Genomic DNA, 21,061 nt, shown 5'->3' with positions numbered 1-21,061 from the left:
CGGTACAGAGTCAATGTGTGGGGGCACAGGTTAGTCGAGGTAATATGTACATGTAGGTAGAGTTAAAGTGACTGTGCACAGATAATAAACAGAGAGTAGCAGCAGTGTAAAAGAGGGGGTTTTGGTGGGGGGGACAATGCAAATAGTCCAGGTAGCCATTTGATTAGCTGTTCAGGAGTCTTATGGCTTGGGGGTAGAAGCTGTTAAGAAGCCTTCTGGACCTAGACTTGGCGCTCCGGTACCGCTTGCCGTGCGGTAGCAGAGAGAACATTCTATGACTAGGGTGGCTGGAGTCTTTGACAATTTTTGGATGTCATGGTGCATACATGTGCGTGCCTTGTCCACAGAATGTTTAGCCTGTTGATCATTAGGGAACTACAGCTACTCTCCAGTCTCACACTACGTTGGGCTATGTTGTGTGGTAAGTTAAGTTAATTTGCTAGCTGGCTCCATCACCCAGGACTAATAAAGTGTTGGCCTGATAAGGCGAGATAGCAACTCTGACCGTTGACTGGCAACACCGCTGCCGGAAGCTTCTCCTTATGGTAGTATATACAGACATTTCCTTCAACGCAGGAAATAACAGATGGGTTTCATGATTTACATAAATTCACTGAAAACCTGCACTAACTCACGGTTATATTAACAGCATTGCACTTTTCATGTAGCCTAATTTTGGCCAGCTAATAGCCTAACCACCGATCAAGCAACATTATGGACTAAACATTCAAATCCTGTTGCTGCAGGATTATTTTGCTGCGACAATACTGGTCAAATTAAGATCCAACATCTGTATAGGGCAAACCATGCATCATATACCGCACAGCAGTGTGTTTATGTAGGGGGGTTGGATTGCTTATAGTGGCTGCATGATTTTTCCTTGGGAAAATGGAAGGCAGGCAAAAATACTATAATTCCCCTCCAAGTAGTTGAAGTTCAAGGGAGAGCCATTGGAGTGTACAGGCAGGCTGATGAAAATGTCAGTGCACTGTGAATAGAGCACTAGATCCACTCCACAGATCAGTGATGCTGTTCGGTTCACCCACCTCTGAGTAATCTCTTCTTTAGTGCGTAAACCGCTATGGCCAAATGTACTTACCCAGAGAGGCTGTTTCTGTTGTTATTGGGGGTACAATAGCTGTCGGTGGTCTCATTGTTTGGAAACGAAGCAGTCCTGTAGTGTTGCTTATAGGGTTATGGCGGTCATCCAAAGAGGTGGGCGACTGGTGAGGTGTTCACATGGAGAGGGGAGGGGAGGCTGGCACTAGGAGGTGAGAGACTGTGGACATTGTATGGCTTGGAGGGACAGGAGCTGCTGATGTGACTGTACTGTGCTGTTTGTGGAGAAAGAGAGGCTAAGGAAGCAGAGGCATCATTGGTCATCCATGCGTGATACAGGCTCTTATAAAACACGCCTCAGCCAGGACATTTCAGGGATGAGAAGGAAAAAACACTTTCTCTTTCTGTGAATATGACACATTACTCTGTTATTGTTACCACTGACTCTGGGCCACGGTTTAACACATTTGTTAAGCTCCTTAGACAGAAACATTTAGAAGAGTGAGGGTTAGTGTTTTCAAAAAGTGTATTACAAAGTGAACACTCACTGTGCTTGCTGTATTACAGAGTTAACATTGACACGGCAGCATTATAGGCAGTCAGTCACACAACAGAGAGCTGTTGGATGTGATATTCAGATAATTAATGTTTTAAAGTACTGGTTGACAGCATCAGCTACAGCAGCAGCAATGGCTATTGTAACACCAATAACAACAGAAACAGGGTTACGGTAAGTGCATTTGGCCTGGTGCTTTATTTTCCAAAGAGGAGATTTACTCAGGTGGGAAAATAACGGTGGTGCTCATCTGTACTGTGATGACATCTGAAACAGCAGTCGATAATTCAGGTTCTGGAGATCTACTTACTTGGTCTGCTGGTTTTCATTGTCATCCAGGCCTCAATTAATGAACCAGATATGTGGGTTGGAATGAACTATCACTGTAACTAACTCCCCCATCACATTGTGATTGACCACTGGAACACCTAGCCTTAGGGAAAGATGAGGACTTGCAGACCCTACACTGATCTATCTGCAGCAGCTAACAATCAATATTCTGCTTGTGCTAGTCTTTCTTGTAACTCACTACACTTCTTCGCCTGAGTGGCGCAGTGGTCTAAGGCACTGCATCGCAGTGCTAACTGTGCCACTAGAGATCCTGGTTCGAATCCAGGCTCTGTCGCAGCCGTCTGCGACCGGGAGACTCATGGGCGGCGCACAATTGGCCCAGCGTTGTCCAGGGTAGGGGAGGGAATGGCCGGCAGGGATGCAGGGATGCAGGGTTGTGGGTTCGATTCCCACGGGGGGCCAGTATAAAAAATTAAAATAAAAAATAAATAAAAATATGTATTCACTAACTGTAAGTCGCTCTGGATAAGAGCGTCTGCTAAATGACTAAAATGTAAAAAATGTGTCTTCCAGGGGTGTCTGTTGAGACGTTGGATGTGAAGTGGACTGATCTCTGGAGCCAGCTGACTCGAATGTCCGGACGCCGGCATGTTACACACCCGCATTCTGAGCCTTGCCCACCCCTCCTCCTCCTGCCTCGCCACGTCCCTCTTCCTCCTCTTCCTCCTGGGGCTCACCCACCTCTCCCAGGCCGGCTCAGACCATGCACCACCCAGCAGCCCGCCCAGCAACTGCTCCGATGGAGACCCCTGCTCTGAGGGCGTGGTCCTGCCCATGTGGAACCCTCAGAACCCGTCGGTTGGTGACAAGGTGGCGCGGGCCATCGTCTACTTCGTGGCTCTCATCTACATGTTCCTGGGCATGTCCATCATCGCTGACCGCTTCATGTCTTCTATTGAGGTCATCACCTCTCAGGAGAAAGAGATCACCATCAAGAAGCCCAACGGAGAGACCACCACAGCCACCGTACGCATCTGGAACGAGACAGTATCCAACCTGACACTGATGGCCCTAGGCTCGTCTGCCCCAGAGATCCTGCTGTCTGTCATCGAGGTGTGTGGCCACTCGTTTGAGGCAGGCTCCCTAGGCCCCAGCACCATCGTGGGCAGCGCAGCCTTCAACATGTTCGTCATCATCGCCCTCTGTGTGTATGTGGTGCCAGAGAACGAGACACGCAGGATCAAGCACCTGAGGGTGTTCTTTGTCACGGCAGCCTGGAGCATTTTTGCCTACATCTGGCTCTACCTGATCCTGGCTGTCATCTCCCCGGGGGAGGTAGAGGTGTGGGAGGCCGTGCTCACCTTCATGTTCTTCCCCATCTGTGTGGTTCAGGCTTGGGTCGCGGACCGACGCCTGCTCTTCTACAAGTACATCCACAAGCGTTACCGTGTCGACAAGGCCCGCGGCATCATCATTGAGACGGAGGGAGACTGCATGTTCACCAAGATGGACATGGAGATGGATGGCCAGAGGGGCAACTCCCACCCCAAGGAGGTGCTGGACGGCATGCTGGAGGGGGTGGAAGAGGGCGGGGGGATGGGCTCAGAGGAGGATGAAGCTCGGAGGGACATGGCCCGCACTCTGAAGGAGCTGAAACAGAGGCACCCAGACAAGGACACGGAGCAGCTGATTGAGATGGCCAACTACCAGGTTCTGGTCCAGCAGCAGAAGAGCAGGGCCTTCTACCGCATCCAGGCCACACGCATGATGATCGGTGCTGGGAACATCCTGAAGAAGCATGCTGCCGACCAGGCCAGGAAGGTGGTGAGCTGCCATGAGGCCAGTGGACAGGAGGAGGATCCCCACACGATCTACCTGCAGTTTGAACCCTCCCACTACCAGTGCTTCGAGAACTGTGGCTCGCTCAAGCTGTCTGTTGGGCGCCATGGGGGCGAAAGCGGCTGCACAGTCAAGGTCAGTGGGGACAAGCTACTCGTATTTGTCTTTGTGACTAATTATACTGTATAAGATTATTATGTTAAAAATCAATCACTCAAGCTACATGTAATAATGGGAAAGGTTTTTAGATGAGATAAGGGTCGAGCCAGGAGGACATTTTAATTATTTCTGTCTAGTGAATAAATTAAATCGGCATTGAGTTGGTTTTGTTCCTGGGTCACCTCAGGTGGACTACCGGACCGAGGACGGCACAGCCAATGCTGGCTCAGACTATGAGTTTGCTGAGGGCACGCTGGTCTTCAAACCCGGTGAGATGCTGAAGGAGCTGACCGTGGGGGTTATTGATGACGACATCTTTGAAGAGGATGAGCACTTCTACGTGCACCTCCGCAACCCTCGCATCGTGCACCGTGCCGAGGTGGCTATCCTGGAGCCCAGCACCATCACCACCACCAGCAGCATGCGCAACTTGCCCCCCAAGGCCGCCCTGGGCAATGCCCACACCGCCACGGTAACCATCTATGACGATGACCACGCAGGCATCTTCACGTTTGAAGTAGATTCGATGAGGGTGAGCGAGAGCGTGGGCACCATGCAGGTGAAGGTGCACCGGATGTCCGGGGCCAGGGGTAAAGTGGCCATACCCTACCACACCCTGGAGGGCACCGCCAAGGCTGAGGAGGACTACGAGGAGGTAGCTGGGAAACTGGAGTTCCAGAACGACGAGACCATGTGAGTAACACCACTTCCTGTCCTGTCCACTGCTCGCTGCTGTTGATGGCTTGTGTGTTATATTTCAGCATAGTATTCTATGGGTCATTTTTTATGGCATAGATTGCACATATTTTAAGCAGGATTGGAGAGGAGATCAACAGCAGGAGATCTAACAGTGGGGCTGCAGTGTGGAGGACAGAGATAGAGGAATTGGTAGTGATAAAAGAGAGAAATAAATGTAGCTATATTAAAACACTATAGTTTCTATGGGAGTTCATTAATTGTAATGGGTAGATAATGGGTAAGTAATGGTTGGCATTTGGGATTTCACCATTTTCATAGATACTATGCCTTGCAAAAGTATTCATCCCCCATGGCGTTTTTCCTATTTTGTTGCATTACAACCTGTAATTTAAATTGATTTTTATTTGGATTTCATGTAATAGACATACACAAAATAGTGTAATGAAAAAAATAACTTGTTTAAAAAAATTCAAAAAAATAAATAATGGAAAAGTGGTGCGTGCATATGTATTCACCCCCTTTGCTATGAGGCCCCTAAATAAGATCTGGTGCAACCAATTACCTTCAAAAGTCACATAATTAGTTAAATAAAGTCCACCTGTGTGCAATCTAAGTGTCACATGATCTGTCACATGATCTCAGTATATATACACCTGTTCTGAAAGGCCCCAGAGTCTGCAACACCACTAATCAAGGGGCACCACCAAGCAAGCGGCACCATGAAGACCAAGGAGCTCTCCAAACAGGTCAGGGACAAAGTTGTGGAGAAGTACAGATCAGGGTTGGGTTCTAAAAAAATGTCAGAAACTTTGAACATCCCACGGAGCACCATTAAATCCATTATAAAAAAATTGAAAGAATATGGCACCACAACAAACCTGCCAAGAGAGGGCCGCCCACCAAAACACCAGGCAAGGAGGACATTAATCAGAGAGGCAACAAAGAGACCAAAGATAACCCTGAAGGAGCTGCAAAGCTCCACAGCGGAGATTGGAGTATCTGTCCATAGGACCACTTTAAGCCGTACACTCCACAGAGCTGGGCTTTACGGAAGAGTGGCCAGAAAAAAGCCATTGCTTGAAGAAAAAAATAAGCAAACACGTTTGGTGTTCGCCAAAAGCCATGTGGGAGACTCCCCAAACATATGGAAGAAGGTACTCTGGTCAGATGAGACTAAAATTGAGCTTTTTGGCCATCAAGGAAAACGCTATGTCTGGCATAAACCCAACACCTCTTATCACCCCGAGAACACCATCCCCACAGTGAAGCATGGTGGTGGCAGCATCATGCCGTGGGGATGTTTTTCATCGGCAGGGACTGGGAAACTGGTCAGAATCGAAGGAATGATGGATGGCGCTAAATAGGGATAGGGAAACCTGTTTCAGTCTTCCAGAGATTTGAGACTGGGACGGAGGTTCACCTTCCTGCAGGACAATGACCCTAAGCATACTGCTAAAGCAACACTCGAGTGGTTTAAGGGGAAACATTTAAATGTCTTGGAATGGCCTAGTCAAAACCCAGACCTCAATCCAATTGAGAATCTGTGGTATGACTTAAAGATTGCTGTACACCAGCAGAACCATCCAACTTGAAGGTGCTGAAGAAGTTTTGCCTTGAAGAATGGGCAAAAATCCCAGTGGCTAGATGTGCCAAGCTTATAGAGACATACCCCAAGAGACTTGCAGCTGTAATTGCTGCTCTACAAAGTATTGACTTTGGGGGGGGGGGGTTATGCACGCCCAATGTCTTTTTTCATTATACATTTTTTTTTTCACAGAAAAAAATATTTTGCATCTTCAAAGTGGTAGGCATGTTGTGTAAATCAAAGGATACAAACCCCCCAATATCCATTTTAATTCCAGGTTGTAAGGCAACAAAATAGGAAAAATGCCAAGGGGGGTGAATACTTTCGCAAGCCACTGTAGAAGGTAATATAGAGACATGAAAGAGAGACTAGTAAAAAAGAGAGGGTGAAACTAAATAAATATTGCTAGAAAAAGATGGTGGCCAAGTATGTAAAGGATGATAAATAAAGAACAGGGGACTGAGAGATAAAAGGGTAAAGCAGTGGGTTTAGAAAATGGAACCGGTTTGTGTGATAGTGATGATTTGAATGATGATTTAGGCTAGAGAAAAATTTGATTTCGCAGTAGAGAGGAGGTAAGAGGGCGTAAGGAGAGGTAGAGAGGGGATGAGAGTGCAAAGCTCTGTGTTTTAACATTCGTCTCTCACTGTAGGCAGGGTTGGCTGACTGATGAGGAAGAGAGCTTAGAGAGTGGTGTGTGGGCGTTTGTGTTTGTGCTTCATGGAGGGTTGTTCCACCTCAAAAAGCACAAGAAAGAGGATTTTGACACCCACCATCTCAGATTGTTCTGAAACCGTTTCTGTAGTTAGACTTAGCATTCCTGCCGCATCATTATTTTGTTGAAATATAATTTGATCTCTGATAAATTAAAGTAATTGTTTGCAACTAAATTTAAAAAAAAATCTAAAGCCACCCACAGACCCCCCAACCACACGCCAATCCCAGCCCAATAACCAGTATACAGTATAAGTTATCTATGTCTGACATGTAGTATGGTGCTGCGGCTTGGAGTATTCTTCATGCTATGTATTGTATTCCGATCGAATTTGGTGATGGTTATTTTCCCTGTTCAGAGAAATTTGTAATTGAAGTTGTTAGGTTTATGTCCCATCCTGCATCCTGATATATTTGTGGCACAAATCCAATGCAAGTCAATGGTACCTATATGAGCATTTTCATGCTTTATGTCAAAATCATCCTAAAGTATCAAAAAATTGATTGTGTAAATCAATGAAGTTACCAGCCAGGTCACCCGTGATACAAGTCAGTATTCGACAGCCATCCATTTCTGAGGACGTCTGGAGATGATGTGGAAACCGGCCACTAGGGGCAACAGTGAGCGCTGATCTACGGTGTCCACAGATCAATTTATAAGCAAAAATGTCGGTCAGAACCAGTACCAGAACCATGCAGCTCCCCTAACCAGGGGACTTTACATCTAAGAGGTATAACCATTCAGAGTTAATGCCTAACCTTAAGATTTCTGAGTTAATGCCTAAACTTAACCTTAAACACTTCGAAATTTGACGTTTGCAACAACTTCGAAATGTTATGTTTGAGGAACATGGATGAACGTCCAATTCTGACGTGAGACTGTGAGAGCCAGTTGGCAGTTACCTATGTGATTTGGGCATGAAGCACAAAATGCAAATAAATGTACCAGTAGCTAGGTTTCCATCCAATTTGTGACAGATTTTCATGCAAATATTATAACAACTTTTTTTTTTCACCAGGTTTGTTTCCATTAAAATGGCTTGTTGCAGATAAAAGCCTGTGCGTGATGATGTAGTGCACATTACAACCACTTTTGCACTAAAGTTGTACCGAATAAAAAACATAAGTTCAATGTGTTTCCATTGCATTTTCTACTCTATCGATGATTTTGTCACACAAACTGTTGCGATAAATGGCAAACTTGCCCAATTCGCGCATGCTCTCTAGACAACAGTGAACTGATAAAGTGGACAGGTTAGGTTATATGATGAGATGGATAAGAGCAAGATCATTCTTATTTGTTAATTGGCAGCTAAGCACCAATCATCATGTCACTCAGTGGAGGCTATTGATGGGAGGACAGCTCATAATAATGGCTGGAATGGAGCAAATGGAATGGCATCAAACACATGGAAACCATGTAATTGATGTATTTGATACCATCCCACTTATTCTGCTCCAGCCATTATCACGAGCCCGTCCTCCCCAATTAAGGTGCCACCAACCTCCTGTGATGTCACTAGCATACAAATTAAGACCCTCAATATTTATTGGAAAAGGGCATCAAGCTCATCACCGTGCACTTTCACCACCCTGTGAAGTTCATCATAACTTATTTCATCTGTAGCAAAAAAAAACAGAGCATTATTTTTCAAGTTGTAGTGAGAGGACCACACAACATAGCATCGCCTGACTGCAAATTTACCTCGACATGATGGTTATTCTATCAACAATTGCGCAATAAATAGTTTCCACCGCAATTTGTCACATAATTCGTTTTACAGACACAAAAAGATCCCACCATATCGAATGAACAAATTGTCTGTCGACATTGTCTGAAATTGTACCGTCACTTCCTGTTTCCATCACAGCTGTCGTGATTTTATTTTTTTATACTGTATGACTTTCCTCAAATAAAAACTGTGGATGGAAACATGGTTATTGACTTGCTTTGGATTTGTACCATAAATGCTACAACAGTGGCCAGGTAAACAACACCAAAGCATGGATTGCTGTCAATAGACTTCTTACAGGGTAAGGAAACAAATATGTCATTTTGTAATTTGGGGGGGAATTCACAAATTCTTTTCACCTAGGAAAATGCTTATCTTATCTGTTTCTAACTGCAGACAACATTTCAGAACAATCTGAGATGGTGGGTGTCATTGTTTGCTAAAATGACATGGAACAACCCTGGAATGTGTGACGAGAAAAGCGCTGGTAATCATGCCTGGGGAAAAAAGTGGTGTGTATACGTGTTAGATGAGTGGGTGGAGGGACAGGTGCATATGTTGTCTTCATCTGAGGTGGATCTGTGAGTGTGTGTGTGTTTGTGTGTGTTTGTGTAGGTTTGTGTGTGTTTGTGTGAGTGTGTGAGTGTGTGTGTATTTGTGTGTGCGTGACAGTGAGAGTAGAGGAGTAGTAAAGGAGGAGGCCAACTTTAACAGGCAAACTAATGAGCTTAGAATTGAAGCATGCAGTTTGCTGTGTTTGCCTTCCAGTTCTGAGCTCCATTAAATACACTGGGATTTGCAGACAAACCTCCCATCCTAAAAAAGAAACACGGAGAGATGTCACATTCTCTAGATTTGTGGATTAGTGTTTCTGTAAACACCCCTTTCTATTTTTCTATTTGTGTGTGTCTGTTTGTTTCTGTCTGCTCTTCAGTGTGTAGAGCACTGACTGCACTCTTGTGTTTATTCTCCTATTCTAGGCCCGAGAGGGAAAAACAAGCATAAAACAATGCAATGAAACAGGAAATGAAATGGGGAAAGGGGCCAGTTATATAAGCAGATGAGCTGGGAGAGAGACAGGCTCTACAGGGGGGAATCAATACAGCCATTTTCCTCACTACCCTGGGTCTACGACTTCACTGACTACTGGATCAATAACCACCTGAGCATTCTGACACACACACACACACACACACACGCTCACTCGTGGCAGGGTCAGGGGTTAGTTAAGCAATAAGGGCCGAGTACTGGTAACCTGTGTATATAGCCAAGTTATTGTTACTCATTGTGCATTTATTCCTTGTGTTATTATTTATATTTTTTAAGAGAAGCGGAGTGCCTGGATACAGCCCTTAGTGGTATATTGGGCATATACCACAAACCCCCAAGGTGCCTTATTGCTATTATAAACAGGTTACCAACATAAGAATAACAGTAAACAAGTAGTTTTGCTTCATACCCATGGTATATTGTCTGATATACACATAGCTAGAATGCTGTTCACCCAATCAGAATCCAGGTCCCAAATTACCCAGTTTATAATAGTTATTTGAACACATATGAGTCTATTTGAATTTCACCAGAAGAGTGATTTTTTTAGAAAGAGGTTACAAAAAGCTCTGAACTTTGAAGATGTTGTTATTTGGAAAGAGCAAAATAACACACCGGTTTGTTAAGTAATCCATATCTTTGGGAGAGGTGAAAAGCACTGAATTTTCCCAGTAGATGTCTTCAAGGTTTCTTTCTCTCTTCTCCCTTTTCATCTCTCTCTGTTCCTCTGTTCCTCTGCTCCTCTGCTCCTCTGCTCCTCTGTTCCTCTGTTCCTCTTCCTCTGCTCCCTGTCCTTATTTCTTATTCTGTACTACCTGGTATATTTCCCGCATGTCTCTCATCTGGCAGTCATTTGGAATAGCAATTACACTGTGTTACCCAGCTACTTAAATGAGTTAGGACACTCACAGTATGGGGAATAACATACCGTAGATACTGCAGCTATAGTGTTAAATACATTCACAGTTCTTATCCACATAATCATCTTGCCTCATTTTAGCTGGTCTTTTTGATGTGTTAAACAATCCTCTACCCTGGATTCATCCAAAAGACTGAAATACACACACACACACACACACACACACACACACACACACACACACACACACACACACACACACACACACACACACACACACACGGACATACACATTCAGTAATGTATGTACACACACATACACACACCCAGGGGGAGGGATATCTCATACGAAACAAGTATTATTCTAGCGTCTCCAATTCTTATATTATTTTTCTTTATGAAGGGAATTACAGATTGACTGGGGAAAATGTTTCCCCATGATAGTGGCAGCTTTGATTAGTATTTATAGTGTATTGTCTTTTTCTGTGTGATTTTATTTTCTTCATCCGTTTGATCAAATGGCCGCTCAGATCATGAACACACGCTGACTTTTGCCAAAGCACAGAACCATAATAGACTCTAATCCCTACGCTATAAGGTGCTGCTGCAGTGATGAGCAAATCTACATCTCTGCCAAAACCAAAAGCATCATTACATTGGAGATATATCAGGTGTTACAAATCAGGAGAAGAGAGGAGTCAGATTATTTCATTTATTTGTTTTGTTTTCATTTTATTTCCGTTGTGAATGTTTTGGCGAGATGTTAAAGGGTGTGTCCTATTTCACACTCTCCTGTATAACTAGAGCAGGAAACAAATACAATTAAACAAATAAATCAAAAGAAAAATACAGTAGTCTGAGTTTCCATGTTTGTCGAAAACTGGGTCATGTTCTCAAGTCTCCCCTGCACCCCTGCCCTGTGTCTCTGTGGTTATTGAGGACCTAGCCGTGCTCAGCAGGCAGTGTTGGGTGACCCCAGCTCCTCACCTGCTACCCCGCAGCCCACCAGGGTCCTCTGACACACCATAGCAGCTGCTCCTTGCCTCCCTCCATCACTCCCTCACTTATTCACTCACTTCAGCCTTCAGGGCCGTGTAGAGAAATCTGATGTGGATCTGTTGACTGTGTCTCTGTATCTGTTGACTGTATCTCTGTATCTGTTGACTGTGTCTCTGTATCTGTTGACTGTGTCTCTGTATCTGTTGACTGTGTCTCTGTAGCTGTTGACTGTGTCTCTGTAGCTGTTGACTGTGTCTCTGTAGCTGTTGACTGTGTCTCTGTAGCTGTTGACTGTATCTCTGTATCTGTTGACTGTGTCTCTGTATCTGTTGACTGTGTCTCTGTATCTGTTGACTGTGTCTTTGTATCTATTCACTGTGTCTCTGTATCTGTTGACTGTCTTTGTATCTCTTGACTGTGTCTCTGTATCTGTTGACTGTGTCTCTGTATCTGTTGACTGTGTCTCTGTATCTGTTGACTGTGTCTCTGTACCTGTTGACTGTGTCTCTGTATCTGTTGACTGTGTCTCTGTATCTGTTGACTGTCTCTCTGTATCTGTTGACTGTCTCTCTGTATCTGTTGACTGTCTCTCTGTATCTTTCCTGTCTCTGTCCTGCTCTTTTTCTCTTGCATGTATTTTAGGAGAGGATCCAAGTAATATCTGTGTACAGTAACGTCACAGTCTGTAGCTTTTCTCTCATTACCCCTCCTTAGTGCAGCAGTTTAGTGTTCTGTTATCAGCATGCTCTACTCAGTCATTACACATCAAATCAAATCAAATTGTATAGGGTGTGTGTGACGTCACACTGACTCTTCTGTAAAAGCCTTTTTATTTTTTTTGCTAGCCAAACCACTGCCTGTGCGTGTCCAAGCTTGTGTTTGTGTGTGTGGACAGAAATAGACAGCCGCCCACATATCATTAGGGAGATGGAGGGAGATGGATAGAAACTGAGGTAATTTGAGAGTGCAGGGGAGTGTGGAGGGCTGATGCAAACACACGGGCTCCCATTGAGACGTACTAAAGAGCACACCACAGGAGCCGAACATTTATAGTTTCAGACTACATTTACTATGTGTCTGGCTCTGACTGGGTGCTTCCATGTCTTTTGTACGTCAGTGAGTATAATATGCTACGCGCAGTAAAAAACACACATATATAGTATCACTTAAACAACCCACATGTACACACAAAACTCTGTTACCACACACTAATGGGAATATTGCCAATGCAGCAGTGTACTGGTTCTAGAGTTCTATACCGCAACTGTTTTTCTGCATGAAACTGAACAGCCCTCATATACAGTACATTTCACAACCTACTGCAGTAATTTTTTCTGGTTTATTTACGTTTCCCCCTTGGCCATTAACACTGCGTACACAAATATGTGGCATGGAACTCAAACACAACGTTGGACGCTCTGTCGCAGTTCACGAGAGCTTGTAATTAGGGACTAGGGACTTCTTCTCCGTCACAGGATCGTGTTGCCAAAGCTACCCCTACTATGCTACTTTACCATGGAGATTGTTGCTACCACTGCAGCTACTGTACCATGGTTAATGCTGCTATCACAATACTATCAGCAGTATCTGATGTCTGCTGTTAGGACTCATAAACACAACTGAATGTACATAATTGTATAGATATTGTAATGGTGGTAAAAGAGAGTTCTGTGTGTTGTTGCTTTGAAATTAGTTTGCCATTGAGCAGCGATGTTACAGGGGAAATGACACATACAGGAGAAATGAGCGTTAAGTGCCTTTCTCATGGGCACATCGACAGATTTTTCATCTAGTCGGCTCGTGGATTCAAACCAGTGACCTTTCGGTTATTGTCCCAACACTCTTAACCGCTAGGCTACCTGCCGCCCCAACATCAAAACTCAACATCTCAACATCAAAAATGTTTAGACAGATGACATCTATCTCTACCTGTCTCTATCTCGCTGTACTTTTGTCGTTACCACCTCCTCAGATTCACTGAGTAGAGAATTTGTAGTTTATATCTCAGCATCAGATGTATGTGATGAGAGGTGTATTTTCTATTTCACTGCAGAAAGAGAGAAGACAGGCTGCTGATAGATGGAGAGATAGCTCCCTGCATGCTGGGTTAGCCATTAACACGATCACCTTTTCCCTAGTCGCTCTCTCTCTCTCCCTCTTTCTCTCTCCTCATCTCTGTCTCTCGCTCAGTCTCCCCCAGACACTCACCCCCACAGTATATGTTAAACAATTAGGGACTACAGAGGGTTATAATTCCTACGCCAGGGAAGAGAACTGGGTGAAGATTAATTACGTTCTTCATCTTATATCATACCTCAGATCGCTCTCTCTCTCTCTCTCGGTCTCAGTCTCTCTCTCTCTCTCTCTGTCTCTCTCTCTCTCTCTCTCTCTCTCACAGTAATTATGAGGTGGCTCTGTTTCAGAGTTGTTCCCTAAATCCCTCCTCTCATCTCTTCCGTGAGGTTCTTCCTCTTCACCTCAGCAGCTCCTTCTCGCTTGCTCTAGCATTCTGTCTTCCTCTATGAAAAATAAAGAAGTATTGATAAAACAGGGCTTTTGATGTATGACTAACATTTTACAGTGATAATTTTAGGGTGATCAAAAATATAACAATACTTTTAGCAAAAATGTTTATTTTCAATTTACAATCTGTAGAAACAATGAGAATAGAAGGATTCAGAACTTTTATGAAACATCACAGTACAGTTGAAAAATATATGGCAAATAGAACTCCAATATGGATGGTGTTAAGAGACAGATGGGAGGTGTTGGATGGAGCTGAAGGACGAGACTAATAACAACTAACAACTAATAACAACAAGATAACTAATGTAAAGCACATTGTGTCCATAATAAGTATATAGGTTATAGATTGAGAGCTTTTGTGACAGAGCACAGTTAGAAAGATATGGCATATAGAAGCAAACCGGATGGACATCATGAAAATAATCGGAGAAGTTGAGGGTAGAGGAAGTTCAGGAGTAAAAACAAACAAAATATAATTATTGTAAAATTGACTGTGTCCATAAAATCTATATAGTATGTATAAGCTGGAAGTAGAGGCCTAAGCATTGTTGTTCAGTAGTTTACTCCAATTAGGGAAGGGATGGTGGGGTTGGAAAGTAATAAAGATAAATATATTTTTTTAAAGGATATGTATACATATGTATATGTACACTACCGTTCAAAAGTTTGGGGTCACTTAGAAATGTCCTTGTTTTCGAAAGAAAATCAATTATTTTGTCAGACTCTGGGATGCTGACCTTCTAGGCAGTGTTGCAAAGAAAAAGCCATATCTTAGACTGCCCATCTTAATATTTTATTTTTATTGTCCAGTCTGAGATATGGCTTTTTCTTTGCAACTCTGCCTAGAAGGTCAGCATCCCGGAGTCGCCTCTTCACTGTTGATGTTGAGACTGGTGTTTTGCCGGTACTATTTAATGAAGCTGCCAGTTGAGGACCTGTGAGGCGTCTGTTTCTCAAACTAGACACTAATGTATTTGTCCTCTTGCTCAGTTGTGCACTGGGGCCTCCCACTCCTCTTTCTATTCTGGTTAGAGCCAGTTTGCGCTGTTCTGTGAAGGGAGTAGTACACAGCGTTGTACGAGATCTTCAGTTTCTTGGCAATTTCTCGCATGGAATAGCCTTCATTTCTCAGAACAAGAATAGACTGACGAGTTTCAGAAGAAAGTTCTTTGTTTCTGGCCATTTTGAGCATGTAATCGAACCCACAATTGCTGATGCTCCAGATACTCAACTAGTCTCAAGAAGGCCAGTTTTATTGCTTCTTTAATCAGCACAACAGTTTTCCATTGTGCTAACATAATTGCAAAAGGGTTTTCTAATGATCAATTAGCCTTTTAAAATGATAAACTTGGATTAGCAAACACAACGTGCCATTGGAACACAGGACTGATGGTTGCTGATAATGGGCCTCTGTACGCCTATGTAGATATTCCATAAGAAATCAGCCGTTTCCAGCTACAATAGCCATTTACAACATTAACAATGTCTACACTGTATTTCTGATCAATTTGATGTTATTTTAATGGACAAAAAAATTGCTTTTCTTTTGAAAACAAGGAAATTTGTAAGTGACCCCAAACTTTTGAACGGTAGTGTATGTGTATGTATGTGTATGTATATATATATACAGTTGAAGTCGGAAGTTTACATACACTTAGGTTGGAGTCATTCAAACTCATTTTTCAACCACTCCACAAATGTCTTGTTAACAAACTATTGTTTTGGCAAGTCGGTTAGGACATCTAATTTGTGCATGACACAAGTAATTTTTCCAACAATTCTATACAGACAGATTGTTTCACTTAAAATTCACTGTATCACAATTCCAGTGGGTCAGAAGTTTACATACACTAAATTGACCGTGCCTTTAAACAACTTGGAAAATTCCAGAAAATTATGTCATGGCTTTAGAAGCTTCTGATAGGCTAATTGACATAATTTGAGTCAATTGGAGGTGTACCTGTGGATGTATTTCAAGGCCTACCTTCAAACTCAGTGCCTCTTTGCTTGACATCATGGGAAAATCAAAAGAAATCAGCCAAGACCTCAGAAAAAAATGGTAGACCTCCACAAGTCTGGTTCATCCTTGGGAGCAATTTCCAAATGCCTGAAGGTACCACGTTCATCTGTACAAACAATAGTACGCAAGTATAAACACCATGGGACCACGCAGCCATCATACTGCTCAGGAAGGAGACATGTTCTGTCTCCTAGAGATGAACGTACTTTGGTGCGAAATGCGCAAATAAATCCCAGAACAACAGCAAAGGACCTTGTGAAGATGCTGGAGGAAACAGGTACAAAAGTATTTAGTATATCCACAGTAAAACGAGTCCTATATCGACACAACCTGAAAGGCCGCTCAGCAAGGAAGAAGCCACTGCTCCAAAACCGCCATAAAAAAGCCAGACTACAGTTTGCAACTGCAGATGGGGACAAATATCGTACACCAGTTACACCAGCTCTGTCAGGAGGAATGGGCCAAAATTCACCCAACTAATTGTGGGAAGCTTATGGAAGGCTACCCGAAACATTTGACCCAAGTCAAACAATTTAAAGGCAATGCTACCAAATACTAATTGAGTGTATGTAAACTTCTGACCCACTGGGATTGTGATGAATGAAATAAAAGCTGAAATAAATCATTCTCTCAACTATTATTCTGACATTTCACATTCTTAAAATAAAGTGGTGATCCTAACTGACCTAAGACAGGGAATATTTACTAGGATTAACAAATAATAATAATAAATTTAGAGTGGTTTTTGGTGTATAGAAATAGTTAATTGTTGGAAGAAAAGCAGTTGCATTACCCTTATTAAAGGTATGGCTTTTACACTATTAGCATCAGGCAAACAAGGCAGACAGTGTGGGAGAGAGTATAAACGCTAAAGAAAAGGAGAGAGCTTTCCAAAGAAAGTGTGGGAAGAGAACAGGGACAGAGAAAAGAGGAGCTAGGGGAGAGATATCATTGATCTTGGCCATTGAGAATGGCTGACACAGACACCCTATTAGGAACAAGCACAGCTCATAGGGCTATGCAGGAGATTTACATTCATTTTTAAATGGAGAAGTACAGAGATAAAAAAGTAGAATTTATTGCCTAATATACACTTTCTCCAGAGGATCCTCACTCCCAGTGCCAGAGCAGCCTCCTCTTGGGAGAGGTATAATGTTTTCCAGCCCTGCCACTACAATGCACTAGCCTCAGGCCCACAGAGCAGTAGAATGGCCTCACCACTATCTCACCCTTTCAATGCTAAAGCCACATTAATACTATACATTTAACATTTAAGTCATTGAGCAGACGCTCTTATCCAGAGCGACTTACAAATTGGTGCATTCAACTTAGGATAGCCAGTGGGACACCACTCCCTTTTTTTTTTTTGGTGGGGGGGGGGGGGGGGGGGTAGAAGGATTACTGTTATACTATTCCAGGTATTCCTTAAAGAGGTAGGGTTTCAAGTGTCTCTGGAAGGTGGTCAGTGACTCCGCTGTCCTGGCGTCGTGGGGGAGCTTGTTCCACCATTGGGGTGCCAGAGCAGCGAATAGCTTTGACTGGGCTGAGCGGGAACTGTGCTTCTGTAGAGGTAGGGGGGCTAGGAGGCCAGAGGTGGATGAATGTAGTGCCCTTGTTTGGGTGTAGGGTCTGATCAGAGCCTGAAGGTAAGGAGGTGCCGTTCCCCTCACAGCTCCGTAGGCAAGCACCATGGTTTTGTAGTAGATGCGAGCTTCAACTGGAAGCCAGTGGAGTGTGCGGAGGAGCGGGGTGACATGAGAGAACTTGGGAAGGTTGAACACCAGACGGGCTGCAGTGTTCTGGATAAGTTGTAGGGTTTCATGGCACAGGCAGGGAGCCCAGCCAACAGCGAGTTGCAGTAATCCAGACGGGAGATGACAAGTGCCTGGATTAGGACCTGTGCCGCTTTCTGTGTAAGGTAGGGTCGTACTATGTGAATGTTGTAGAGCATGAACCTGCAGGATCGGGTCACCACTTTGATGTTAGCGGAGAATGACAGGGTGTTGTCCAGGGTTACGCCAAGGTTCTTTACACTCTGGGAGAAGGACACAATGGAGTTGTCAACCGTGATGGCGAGATCATGGAGCGGGCAGTCCTTCCCCGGGAGGAAGAGCTCCGTCTTGCCGAAGTTCAGCTTGAGGTGGTGATCCGACATCCACACTGATATGTCTTCCAGACATGCAGAGATGCGATTCACCACCTGGTTATCAGAAGGGGGAAAGGAGAAAATGAATTGTGTGTCATCTGCGTAGCAATGATAGGAGAGACCATGTGAGGATATGACAGAGCCATGTGACTTGGTGTATAGAGAGAATAGGAGAGGGCCTAGAACTGAGCCCTGGGGGACACCAGTGGTGAGAGCACGTGGTGCGGAGACAGATTCTCGCTACGCCACCTGGTAGGAGCAACCTGTCAGGTAGGACGTGTGCAGCGCCGGAGATGCCCAACTCGGAGAGGGTGGAGAGGAGGATCTGATGGTTCACAGTATCAAAGGCAGCAGATAGGTCTAGAAGGATAAGAGCAGAGGAGAGAGAGTTAGCTTTAGCAGTGCGGAGAGCCTCCGTGACACAGAGAAGAGCAGTCTCAGTTGAATGACCAGTCTTGAAACCTGAATGGTTTGGATCAAGAAGGTCATTTTGAGAGAGATAGCAGGAGAGTTGGCTAGAGACGGCACGCTCAAGAGTTTTGGAGAGAAAAGAAAGAAGGGATACTGGTCTGTAGTTGTTGACATCGGAGGGATCAAGTGTAGGTTTTTTGAGGAGGGGTGCAACTCTCACTCTCTTGAAGACTGAAGGGACATAGCCAGCGGTCATGGATGAGTTGATGAGCGAGGTGAGGTAAGGGAGAAGGTCTCCGGAAATGGTCTGGAGAAGAGAGGAGGGGATAGGGTCAATCGTGCAGGTTGTTGGGCGGCCGGCCGTCACAAGTCGCAAGATTTCATCTGGAGAGAGAGGGGAGAAAGAGGTCAAAGCATATGGTAGGGCAGTGTGAGCAGGACCAGTGGTGTCATTTGATTTAATAAATGAGGATTGGATGTCGTCAACCTTCTTTTCAAAATGGTTGACAAAGTCATCCACAGAGAGGGAGAAGGGAGGGGGAGGAGGAGGATTCAGCAAGGAGGAGAAGGTGGCAAAGACCTTCCTAGGGTAACAGGCAGAGGCTTGAAATTTAGAGTGGTAGAAAGTGGCTTTAGCAGCAGAAACAGAGGAAGAAAATGTAGAGAGGAGGGAGTGAAAAGATGACAGGTCCGCAGGGAGTCTATTTTTCCTCCATTTCCGCTCGGCTGCCCGGAGCCCTGTTCTGTGAGCTCACAATGAGTCATCAAGCCACGGAGCAGGAGGGGAGGACCGAGCCGGCCGGGAGGATAGGGGACATAGAGAGTCAAAAGATGCAGAAAGGGAGGAGAGGAGGGTTGAGGAGGCAGAATCAGGAGATCGGAGGGAGAAGGATTTAGCAGAGGGAAGAGATGATAGGATGGAAGAGGAGAGAGTAGCGGGAGAGAGAGAGCGAAGGTTGCGACGGCACATTACCATCTGAGTAGGGGCAGAGTGAATAGTGTTGGAGGAGAGCGAGAGAGAAAAGGATACAAAGTAGTAGTCGGAGACTTGGAGGGGAGATGCAGTGAGATTAGTAGAAGAACAGCATCTAGTAAAGATGAGGTCAAGCGTATTGCCTGCCTTGTGAGTAGGGGGGGGGGGGGGGGGGTGGTGAGGTCAAAAGAGGAAAGGAGTGGAAAGAAGGAGGCAGAGAGAAATGAGTCAAAGGCAGACGTAGGGAGGTTAAAGTCACCCAGAACTGTGAGGGGTGAGCCATCCTCAGGAAAGGAACTTATCAAGGCGTCAAGCTCATTGATGAACTCTCCAAGGGAACCTGGAGGGCGATAATGATAAGGATGTTAAGCTTGAATGGGCTAGTGACTGTGACAGCATGGAATTCAAATGAGGAGATAGACAGATGGGTCAGGGGGAAAGAGAGAATGTCCACTTGGGAGAGATGAGGATTCCTGTGCCACCTCCGTGCTGACCAGATGCTCTTGGTGTATGCGAGAACACATGATCAGACGAGGAAAGAGCAGTAATAATAATAATAATAAGCCATTTAGCAGACGCTTTTATCCAAAGCGACTTACAGTCATGTGTGCATCATTTTTTTTGTGTATGGGTGGTCCCGGGGATCGAACCCACTACCTTGGCGTTACAAGCGCCGTGCTCTACCAGCTGAGCTACAGAGGACCACGGTAGCAGTGTTTTCAGTGGAAATCCATGTTTCCGTCAGCGCCAAGAAGTCGAGGGACTGGAGGGTAGCATAGGCTGAGATGAACTCTGCCTTGTTGGCCGCAGAACGGCAGTTCCAGAGGCTGCCGGAGACCTGGAACTCCACGTGGGTTGTGCGCGCAGGGACCACCAGATTAGAGTGGCAGCAGCCACGCGGTGTGAAGCGTTTGTATGGCCTGTGCAGAGAGGAGAGAACAGGGATAGACAGACACATACAGTGGGGGAAAAAAGTATTTAGTCAGCCACCAATTGTGCATGTTCTCCCACTTAAAAAGATGAGAAAGGCCTGTAATTTTCATCATAGGTACACGTCAACTATGACAGACAAAATGAGGAAAAAAAATCCAGAAAATCACATTGTAGGATTTTTTATGAATTTATTTGCAAATTATGGTGGAAAATACGTTTTTGGTCAATAACAAAAGTTTCTCAATACTTTGTTATATACCCTTTGTTGGCAATGACACAGGTCAAATGTTTTCTGTAAGTCTTCACAAGGTTTTCACACACTGTTGCTGGTATTTTGGCCCATTCCTCCATGCAGATCTCCTCTAGAGCAGTGATGTTTTGGGGCTGTCGCTGGGCAACACAGACTTTCAACTCCCTCCAAAGATTTTCTATGGGGTTGAGATCTGGAGACTGGCTAGGCCACTCCAGGACCTTGAAATGCTTCTTACGAAGCCACTCCTTCGTTGCCC

The 21,061-nt window shown here is 44.6% G+C and overlaps 1 protein-coding gene across 1 annotated transcript in view; it reads left to right on the top strand.

Moving 5' to 3' along the window:
* Positions 1-2,554: 2,554 nt before the first annotated feature.
* The window catches only part of LOC311099595 (sodium/calcium exchanger 1-like), a gene marked incomplete at both ends in the record, with an annotated part of 46,831 nt that continues 28,324 nt past the window's right edge, over positions 2,555-21,061 (top strand). Inside the window, 2 exons of the mRNA XM_084140297.1 lie at positions 2,555-3,880; positions 4,092-4,597. Of these exons, the coding sequence (XP_083996423.1) occupies positions 2,555-3,880; positions 4,092-4,597 (1,832 nt within the window). The remainder of the gene's footprint in view (positions 3,881-4,091; positions 4,598-21,061) is intronic.

The sequence above is a fragment of the Coregonus lavaretus genome (genome assembly GCF_964263955.1).
Source record: "Coregonus lavaretus genome assembly, chromosome: 24".
Lineage (NCBI taxonomy): Eukaryota > Metazoa > Chordata > Actinopteri > Salmoniformes > Salmonidae > Coregonus > Coregonus lavaretus.
Note: the sequence above shows the minus strand (reverse complement) of the source record. Positions and strands in the feature narration are given on the sequence as shown.